The sequence below is a fragment of the Pempheris klunzingeri genome, chromosome 3, assembly GCF_042242105.1.
Source record: "Pempheris klunzingeri isolate RE-2024b chromosome 3, fPemKlu1.hap1, whole genome shotgun sequence".
NCBI classification, from domain to species: Eukaryota; Metazoa; Chordata; class Actinopteri; order Acropomatiformes; family Pempheridae; genus Pempheris; species Pempheris klunzingeri.
Window position 1 is genome coordinate 5,954,503 of NC_092014.1, and position 10,909 is coordinate 5,965,411.

The window sequence follows — 10,909 nt, forward strand, 5'->3', positions numbered from 1 at the left end:
TTTCTAACATCCTCCTCCAACCTTTCTCTCTCCCTTTCCCCCCAGGGACGAGTTCTCACACAAAGTACACAGCAATGAGGAAGAAAGAAAATAGCTGCTTGTCCAATCAGAGATGCAGATGGCCACTGACGACATGAGTACCAGCCAATCTGGCACCAGGACGACGACTTCCACTAGCCAGTTTATACATAACAAATCAAATATGACCCCCTAATTAAACAGCTGATACAGTTTACCTAGACACACATACTGCCAATGAAGTGAAACATCCCTTCCCTGTGCTCATTTCTACTTTGATAAATCCTTCATTCCTAACACAAGTTTAATACAATAAAAATTTCAATCTGCTGTATGATTAATACCAGGAACATTTCACCATGTTGTGACTACATTTCAAGCAGCACAGACACAAATCTGACAAAAAAAAGGCAACACCAAGACACCATACACTGAGATTTTACTGTATAAACAAGCCCTCACCCCCTTTCAAATGGCACTGGCCTGCCTGAATAAATGTTAGATGGCGAGCATCTCTGGTCGGCTTTCTCCAATGGATATTGTGACGACATCCCAAATGGCCCAGAGGACAGGACAGGGACGGCAGAGACATGATGTGACTGGAGGTTCTTCATCAGTGGTCCTGTCAACAGCCAGCTCCTTCCTCTATTGGTTCGCCTTGCTGTCATTAATGCGGTTGCCGATGGTAACAGCTGACTGCTGGCTTATTGAAGGGGAGAAAGGCTTTGTGTGGCTGGCTATCTGCAGCATGAACCAGCCACCTTATGAGGCCATCCCTTCCCACATTAACAGGTAAGAAAACTTAAGTTTAAGTTTTGTAAGTTTAAATTAAGTTTTGTCCATATTATTTTGCCCCAAACATCTACAGCTGTCACACTTCTCTCAACAGCACTATTGTGGATCTGAGGCTGAATGAGAACAAGATACGGTCGGTGCATTATTCTTCACTGAGTCGCTTTGGCAACCTAACCTATCTGAACCTCACCAAGAACGATATCAGCTATGTGGAAGATGGAGCGTTCTCAGCACAATTCAACCTGCAGGTGAGCAACGACATGAGGTATATTTATACGCATCCATATATATGCAAATCCATACAAATGCACCTTCAGGGATGCCTGTGTTATTGCACACACAACAGGAAAGTAACATTCACATTCACATAATACTGTACTTTGGCCAATTTTGAGCTACTTGGGTATGTTAAGTATTTATTCAATCTAAAGTAGTAGTTATTCCTCTACTACTCTGCTTTATGCTCCAGTGCAGTTATTTGAGAGTTGAAGTGCTGGATAATGTTAGTTTCATGTTTTACATACATAAGATTTGATCAGCATAAATTATGATTCATTCTTGCAGATTAAACTAGCCGACAGTACATAAAGTTGTTTAAATTAGCTCCAGTTTAACCAGCTGCATTAAAATGAAGCTTAAACATGAATGCATCAGAGGGCTAATAATCTAATTATGTAATGCATCACTCATGATTAAAGCTGGAGATCAAATCTCAACACTTTTTGGTTCTGTGTCTGTACTATTGCACCGAGTATCGAAACCTGTCAAGTGATGGGTACAAAACGGCTTCTCACATTCGAAATCTTGTTTATGTGAAACATTTAGATTTATATTACACAAAAAAGTATAATTTAAGTATTAGTACTGACACACCCTTAAATTAATCATACCATTATTTTTAAAATGTAAGTACATTTTGCTGATAACACTAGTACTAAAGTAGAATTTCAAATGAAGGACTTCTAACTGGAAAGACTACACTACACTGTGGTGCTACTTTTTCTTGTGTAAAGGATCTAAATTCTTCCAGCATCACACACACAGATGGACACGCACAAGAAAGACAACACCCACTCATTATGGCTTCCAGAAACACTGAAGAAAAAGTGTTTTCACCAAACTGAGCTGAACGCAGCTATAATGAGCTGGCATGCTTACACATCTACCCTAGCTGCTGGAGCTGTGCCAGGAGGTAAAATGTGAACAAGATCTTAGCAAATTCAGCACAGCATAGAGGCTTAGATCACCAAGTGAAACATGAATTGTACTAAACCGTGGTCTGTTTGTTCTGCATGTTTCCAGCTTGTTGTGAGTGATGCCTGGCGCTGGCCGGCTCTTCAGAGATTAGAATAATCCCACTTGTCTTTGTCTCCCCAGGTTCTCCAGATGGGTTTTAACAAGTTGAGGAACCTGACAGAGGGGATGCTGCGAGGCCTGGGCAAGCTGCAGTATCTCTACCTGCAAGCCAATCTCATCGAGTCCGTTACCCCCAACACCTTCTGGGAATGTCCCAACATAGAGAATATAGACCTCTCCATGAACAGGTATCGACCTGATCCTGAATTTGTGTCTAATGAACATAGAGAGAGAAAACATGCTGTGATGGTGCTGAAACTATTAGCTGATTAATCAATTACACTTACAGAAAAATGTTGCAGCATTTTTAATATCAATTAATTGTTAAAGTTACTTATAAAGAAAAAATATAGGAGATATTTACTGGCTAAATCTTATTCAAAGTGAGGATTTGCTGCTTTTCTGTTTTGTCACTGAAAACTGAACATATTCAAGTTTTTAACTGAGAGAGAACTGAAAATGCTACCTGGGCATTGGAAAATTTTAATCATCATTTTTAACAAACTATTTATATTTAGAACTATTTTAACTCTTAATTATGTAAATTTACGATTGAGTGTTGCATTAGTGACATAATCAAAGGAGAATTCAGCGCTGCTCGCGACCATTTTTCTGGGTTCATACACTGTGGTTCTTTGGCGTATGGCGGTAGTTTGGCAAAGGACGAAAACATGTTTAAACAATTCCAACACAGCTGCAGTGAAGCTAGACAGGATTCTGTAGTAAATGGGAAAAACATCAATGTTAAATGTCAGACTTGGTGTCATCACCCCAAGGGTTGCTTTCTAAACTCAGCCAGTTGCACTGATGTTGGGCAGACTTACATAGAAAAAGACAGCACCGCAGAAGATGCAGAGATACAAATTTTCTCACTGATGATATCCTCAGTTAACCATGAGGCAATGCTGCAGCAAGCAATCTTTTCAATAAAAGTAGAGGTTCCTACTTTTTCTCAGTGGGATTAACTGTCTTGTTCTTGCTATCAGTACTGTAACTGGTATTGATCTCTTGACTTAAATTCAAAAGGAACAGCTGAATGGAACAAGTTTAACTGCTCTTTGGGGCCTGTTGAAAGGCATTTTGGGAGATGTTTAAGACCATAAACCAAAGTATAAGAAGATAAGTAACAAGTGCATTTAAAGGAGAAGGGTTTACCCACCAGAGTTTGTGCACAGGTCTTGGGGAGAACTACTGCAGATGTGGAAAAGTTCAGAAAATATAAAGCCTTTGTGGATCCAGTGGGAGCTGTGCAAAGTCTGATAAAGTGATGTCACTTGAGGGGGCTGAAGACTACAAGTTTGAAAATGAAAAAAAATCTGGGGTAAGGAGTTCAAAGAAATGGGCTCACCAGATCTTTGTAGCCTGCTCCTCATCTGTTTTCAAGGCTAAATCAGGTGGTACTAGCACAACACACCATCTCTGACTGTACTGCTGGAAATTGGGTTGCATTATGAGTAATGTAGGAGCCAGGCTTAACAAGGCAGAATAATATGTGGATTCAAAAAAAAGAGATCTATTTAGATACTTTTTAATTTTTAATGTGACAGGTTGATGATCGCGTTCAGCTCTGTGAGTGTATCTCAGTGTCTCTTTTTCCCCCCCTTTTTTTTCAGGATCCAGGTGCTGGATGGAAGTTTGTTCTCTGGACTCTCTAAACTGACCACTTGTGAACTTTACACCAACCCCTTCAACTGCTCCTGTGAGCTGCTGGACTTCCTTCGCTGGCTCTCAGGCTTTCCCAACAGGACCAGTGAGAGGATGGTGTGCGACTCCCCTCAAGGATTCTATGGCTACAACCTCCTGAACCAGAACCCCCGCATGCCTACACAACGCAATGCCCTGCACGTGCTCAATCTTGTATGCACAGTCGACGGCAGTAGCGTGACATCCTTGTCCTATCCTCCTCCTTCCACCCTGCCCCCAGATTTCGCCTCTCCCTGCGGATTGGATGATTGCGCTTCTGGGACCCCTCCGGACGAGGTAATCAGCTTGAGCCCCATTTTCTCTGACACCAATCCAATCATGACGCTAAAGCAGGTGCTAGATTCGAGTGCTGTGATAACGGTTCAGATTCCTCATCCGTACAGGAAAATGTATATCCTGGTGCTTTATAACAACAGCTTCTTCACAGATATTCAGAATCTGAAAAATCAAAGAGAAGATATTGAACTCAAGAACTTAAAACCTAACACCGACTACACTTACTGTGTGGCTTCTATACGAAACTCCCTGCGCTTCAACCACACCTGTCTGACCATCTCCACTGGCCGCCGTGCTGGGGCTGGAAGGATAGCCAATCAATCGTCAGCCACCCACTACATTATGACTATTCTGGGCTGTTTGTTTGGCATGCTACTCTTCCTTGGCTTAGTTGTCCACTGCCTGAGGAAGAAGAGGATCATGGAGGAGAAAGAGAGGAAGATGAGCAGGATTCAGAGGACTTTGATAGAGCTCAAGTATGGTGGAGAAGGGGATATAGAGGGAGGGAGTGGAGGATCTGTTTCCCAGAAGCTTGCTGCAGGGGACAGTCTGTCCAGAATGCCCTACCTTCCCCAGGGTGGTGAGATAGATCCATACAAGCTGCAGGAGGTGATAGAAACACCGGCGCATAAGCCTGCTAAACTTAACTACATGGAGGTGAGAGGGTCCGGCATTGAAAGAGAGAGAGAACGAGAGCGAGAAAGAGAGATGTCACCACAGGCAAATCCCCAGGGCTCAGTGGCAGAGATCTCAACCATCGCTAAAGAAGTTGATAAAGTTAACCAGATCATCAACAACTGTATAGATGCTCTCAAATCTGAGTCTACCTCCTTTCAACAAGGGATCAAATCCCCCTCTTCTGCAGGCGGAGGGGCTGTTTCAACTGCAGAGCCACAGCTGGTGCTTCTCTCTGAGCAAGGAGAGAGAGGAGAAAGAGGAGGCGAGTTTCTCTCCCCGGTGTATAAGGGAGGAAGAGGAGGTAGAGAGGAGAGGGGGAGAAGCTACCATCATTCGCTGCAGCGACACCACAGCATGGAGGCTCCTCCAACCTCTAAAAGGCCCAGCACTTCCTCCTCTCCTGGCTCTGCACGGAGCCCTCGCTCGTTCCGCTCAGAGGGGGGCTACCACTCGTCAGAGACCCGCTATATCGAGAGGACCTCACCCGGAGAGAGAGGAGAGAGGGGTGGTAGAGGAGGAGAGGAGATCCGGACAGTCACCCCAGCAGCAGCTATCCTACGAGCTGAAGCCCAGAGAATCCGCCAGTACAATGAACATCGCCATTCCTATCCTGGCTCCCAGCAGCACCTCCAGGAGCTGCAGCACCACCCTCAGATCCTGCAGGAGCTCCACCACCACCCAGGGGGCCGTAAGCCCTCTGTGTTAGACCCCCTCACCCTCAGCAGGCAGGCCAAGCAGCGGGAGCTGGCCTACTCTCAGCTCTCGCCACACTACCCGCTCTCGCCCCAGTACCACAACCTCAGCTACTGCTCCAGCCCAGATGAAGACGAGGAGGAGGAAGGGCTCCTGTGCACCCCGACCCTGGGGCTGTGGGAGAGGTTCAAACTACACCGTAAGAGGCACCGGCAGGCGTCCATGGAGGACGAAGGATACGTGGCAGCCGGACACGCGCTGAGGCGAAAGGTTCAGTTTGCCAAGGATGAGGATCTTCACGACATACTTGACTACTGGAAGGGTGTGTCCGCCCAGCAGAAGACCTGATCACACATTTGGAGACCCTAAACACTTTGAAGATGGAAAACAACAACATGACATATTGATAGACACAAAAATGACCTGTAAATACACACAAACACACACAACCAACAGGATCTACACAAACTACACAAAAACATCTATATACACACACAACCTTTAGACAAACCAAGCCTTTGCTTCTGAGAACATGAAGGTGGACCAAACTAATATATTATATTGAACAACAAAAATCATAACTTATAGAGAGACTGAGTTACTTTTTGTAATGTAATGAAAATTATAGCTCAGACTTACAGTATGTAGCTATTTGTACTAAGTTTTGAATGAAGGAAAAAAAATATCAACGTTAAGAACAGAAACCTTAAATGTTGCCAGGCAACCCATCCCGAAGAGCCTGGTTACACTTTTAATCTGCCTTGAGACTGACATTCATCAAAGCCCGACAACGGCAGATTAACCTCACCAATTCTCAGTATGGCAGTGGATTGATCAAGATTTTGCTTCGCTGGGTGGTTGTTTTTGCGTCGCGCCCTGCAATACTGCTGCGAAACAAGACATTTTGAAAGCTTTGTCACGATTTGTGAGATTTGAAACATCGCAATGACAATTTCTGGATGGGTCGCCGGGCAACAGTAATATTCAACTGTGCTGAAAATGAGTAGGTAGGCCTCACGAGAGAGTGAGTTTAATGTGCCAAATCAACAAAGGGGATAGTAGAGCCCTACTGTGTACCAACTTCTCCTCGCCACTGTTTTTATATACAGAATTTAAAAATCCTAGAATGATATGTTATTACTATTAATTATTCTTATTACATTACTGGTCTTCTTATTATTCCTATGCTCCTCATCATTAATATTCTATTATTTGAATATGGCATGGCTCTGTCGTGTGACTGTGTTTTGACTGTTTTGAACCTCTCAGCTGAGAAGTGCACACCAACAGAGACAAACAGTATGATGGACGAGACATTTGAGTTCTTGTTTTCTACCAAGAGGAATGTGCTCCCTGCTGAGCAAAAAACAAGCGCGTCTTTTCTCTTGGTGAACCCCTGCTACACCTGCTCCTCATCCTCCTAAAGAGGGAACGCTGTACAGATGAGAGAGAAGTTCTATATTTGCAACAGAGGTGACTGTTTTGTTTGTACAACATGGTTTTGAAATCTTTCAGACTTTTCAGAAACCAGAATCCCAAGTTAGTTACCTACCTGCTCACTTACAATGGTACGTTTTTGATTTTGAAATCGAACTAAAAATTCTAATCTTCAAATGAATGTCTTCAATTCCCACAGGGGAAACATATCTGCACTGTTCAAAATCAAAAAACGACTCTTAGGAAAAGACTTAAAACTCTCAGCTTCCTTCCCGATACACTGTAGATCCATTGTGCTCATTTTTTTGTCCTCACATCTCCCAGGATTTTCATTTTTATTTATTTATTTATTTTGATTCCTCTGGTTCCACTGTGGTGCCATTGTGCCAACTTGATAACTCACAAAGAAGTATTTGAAATTATTTTAAATACTATTTACAGACCTCTTCTCCTTCACATCGATACACATCAGTTTGCCAAACAGAACAACAATTTGCACAAAACGATCCACCACCATTGGCTCACTGCTCCCCTTCTATCTTCTAATCATTTCTAAGACCAAAGTACTGTGGTAGTAAATTGATCCTATAGCCCCCAACCCGGCCCCAACTATTTACCCACCATCACCCTTACAGTTGCAACTCTAGCACATGCACACACAGCCACAATCACAAACACAGATGAATGTATTCTTTGAGAAATAATACTGTTGCAGCTGGACTTTCTGTTCATGACGTACAAGCTGTATTCAAACAGTGTCCTCATCTGCCTGATAGAAAACTTTGTTCGGATGGCCACTTGTGTTTCAGAATTTGAGATAAGTAAGGAGTATTTGGCATTCTAAAAAAACAAAAATCTGGCCCACTCAGGACAGATTCCCATGGACGACTTTCCTCACACGAGTCAACAATTGAACCAAAATGCTGTCCACAAGAAGAAATTGCCCCTGCAGACGTCTATTGAAGTAATAGCAATGGGGTTTTGCCTTATCAAAGGTTTTCAAGTGAAAAAGTTCTTGATATGAGAAGTGTTATTGTAAAATGTGAAAAATATCACTAGCGTGGTGAGAAGAGACTACATGTATATCTGCAATATCTGCGGGATCTATGTAACGGAGGCCGACAAGAGGAGAAAAATGTGATAACAAAAATACTGCTGTTCATTTTATACAGAACTGTGCTACAACAACTCATGTAAGAAGACCGTAGACCAGGGATGGAGTCAAGAACTTTTCAATTCAGTGGATTCTGAACTTAACAAGCTCATAGGATTCACAGTATTAACAAACAATTTGTAATTATAAACGCTTATACTGACTGAATCGTATCCAATTCTCTCTTTTTTTTTTTAATTGAAACAGAATTGACTCCAACCTTGAACCTGAAACACTAAAAACTTCTCAATACAAGAGCTTGCAAACAATGGAGTTTATTGATGAATGGAAACACTGTATAAAATCTTTTTTTTCTCAGCTATAATGAGTTCAGAATGCTCAAGTCATTAAGCCCAGTTAAAGCCATAATCGTGGGATAGTGAACTCACCACAGCTGTTTGTAGCACTGCAAAAGCATTTTCATTTGTGTGATTAAAAAAAAAGAAGCAGTTTTTCTCCCCTCGCACGGCAGCAGCTATGACGTGATGTTGTCATAGCCGTGGTTGATTCTGCATTACACATCCCAGATTGTGGCTTTAACTAAACAACAGCCTTAAAACATTTGATTTTCTTTAATCTTTTTAACTTTAACATTGCTTTGAAAATCGAAAAATTTCCTGGTTTTCTTAACTTATACTTTACTGACCGCAATTTTATAATTGCTTGATTCTTAAGCCTCACTTGAGCATTCTTTGAGTAACAGTAATATCAATGTAGCGATGTATTAAACTACTGTTTTTGTTTGTTTTTTTCCGTTCTGTTTATGAACAATAATGGCCTGAATTCATCATGTGTCAGAGAGTAGCAGAGCTTGTCTAGAATCAGAAAGCAACAAGCTGACGCTTGAGGTGACCAGTCGACAGTGACCCTAATCAGCGCTGCTATTCTTTGAAGCACGATGAAGAGAAACTGTGTTTTTAAAGCAACATTGCCTAGAAAGTGGAAATAAATAGAGGTCCTACTGACAACAGACAGAACCAACAATGGAGCATGCTGCAAGGAAAACCTCAGTGGAAGCTTGTGTTATATACTTTCAGTGAATGACTCAGGAGCGAGAGAGAGTGAGAAAGAGAGAACGCTCTGCCATAGGATCTCTCAGAGGCTTTCTTTCTTTATTTTCTTGTCAAAAAATTAAAATGAGCACAATAAAATAGCCTTTCTTTCACTGTCTCCTTTCCTGGAGAAACCATACGTATGCCGGAAGTTTTCAGACGCACTCAGGTCTTTCATTTCTCATTTCAACGACGTTAAATTACTTTTGCTTGAGCGAATGCTTCAAGTCTCGGTTTACCCACATTGTGAAATAACATATTTTCATAATCAACAGAAACATCTCTTTCCAAAGCGCTGTCCCATGTACTCTGGACAAACCACAGAACACACTGTCAAAAGTTTTCAATAAAGTAGTTCCAGTGAAAACTGTTGGCGTTGAGTGTCTATTATTCTGGATTCTTTTCCAGAATAATAGGGACATTGTTTCTAGAATGAAAAACTGCCAAACAATGACAGGATTCGAAGGATTTTTGTCATACCAGCACACATTTTCACATGAGATGGCATGAAATTAAGTACCCGGGTCCCAGTTATAAGCCAGCGAGAATAAATAAACTGGATAAACAAGAGCACTATAAAAACACTAATAAAACAAGCATTTAACAGTGATAAGCATGTGGACTGGCCCTAAAATTGGCCCTCAAATCACTCAAAGTGGGCTTAGTCCCAGGAGCTTGAGAAGCCACTGCACCACTGCGTGCCGCCATTTTGGGAGAAATACGCCGCCATTTTGGGAGATGCCAAAAATTTGGACTAAAGCCAAGACATGCGGGGGCTGTAAATAGTTTAGCTGAGGATTATGATGGGTTTAAACCTTTGTTGCCTGAATCAAAGACATATGACCACTTGAACCCTATTTCTGTGTCCTCAGACAGCTGGTTAAGTCTGAGCCTGGTTGCTGTGTCCTGAAATCACCTAAACCCCTGGAGAGGTCACAGTATCTGAGGTTTAAGGTCATAAGGTTCAGTATCAGGACAGATTTATACAGTTCAGATCACTTTAATCCCTAAAAGTACAAATATTTTACCATGTATGTTCTTTTGAAAGCAACGCTGTAATCCAGTGACAAACTTCTATAATTGTGGAATAACAATTGTGGAATTAAAGGTGTCACTTCTTCCTCAATTCATTTTTGATGCCCAAAGACACCTGCTGACAATTAATGCAATGCCACAAGTCCAGAGCCTGCCAGGAAGGGTTTGCCAGTAATGTATAAATCATAGAAATTAATGATCATACATCTATTGTCTTTCCCACTACAGTTGGTGGAACTAAATTAATTATACATGTTGCATTGAGTCACCAGATCAGTGTCCAGGGTGAGAATCCAAATAACCATGTATACAACACCAGGCACGGGTGAATGGCATTCAGTAATATTGACCAATTGTACCACGATATGGAAATGAGAACACAATGCAGATCACAACACCGGCAACACAGATAAAATGATAACAATAACACGATGATTACAGATAACAAAAACAACATTCTCTGACTTTACCTCAAGTGGAATCTGGCCATACAGATACAGATGTGGTTTCACTGCTTCAGCCTTTAATCTGCCTCTAACCAACACAAATAAAGTGAATGAAATTGCATACATGTTGCTCACATCATTGAGAATTTGACAGGGACAGAGAGACAGAGACTATAGCATTGCTAGCAGCTCTGTGATGCTCTACTCAACAACATAAAGACATCACAATATTCACAATCACATCACAATTAATAATCTATATTGGT

General features: G+C 41.9%; 1 protein-coding gene across 1 annotated transcript; it reads left to right on the plus strand.

Annotated features, from left to right (window-relative positions):
* Positions 1 to 520: 520 nt before the first annotated feature.
* Positions 521 to 5,868, plus strand: LOC139199098 (protein ELFN1-like). Its single transcript, XM_070828112.1, has 4 exons — positions 521 to 810; positions 908 to 1,061; positions 2,191 to 2,357; positions 3,783 to 5,868. The coding sequence occupies exons 1-4, from the start codon at positions 521 to 523 to the stop codon at positions 5,866 to 5,868; spliced, it is 2,697 nt and encodes an 898-aa protein (XP_070684213.1).
* The last annotated feature ends 5,041 nt before the right edge of the window (positions 5,869 to 10,909 follow it).

What these genes read in the sequence shown, in the direction of transcription:
- LOC139199098 (XM_070828112.1), top strand. Translation starts at nt 521, where the DNA reads ATGGCGAGCATCTCTGGTCGGCTTTCTCCAATGGATATTGTGACGACA. An exon ending in ATCCCTTCCCACATTAACAG is followed by an intron (nt 811 to 907) that starts GTAAGAAAACTT and finishes TTCTCTCAACAG; the next exon opens with CACTATTGTGGATCTGAGGC. An exon ending in ATAGACCTCTCCATGAACAG is followed by an intron (nt 2,358 to 3,782) that starts GTATCGACCTGA and finishes CTTTTTTTTCAG; the next exon opens with GATCCAGGTGCTGGATGGAA.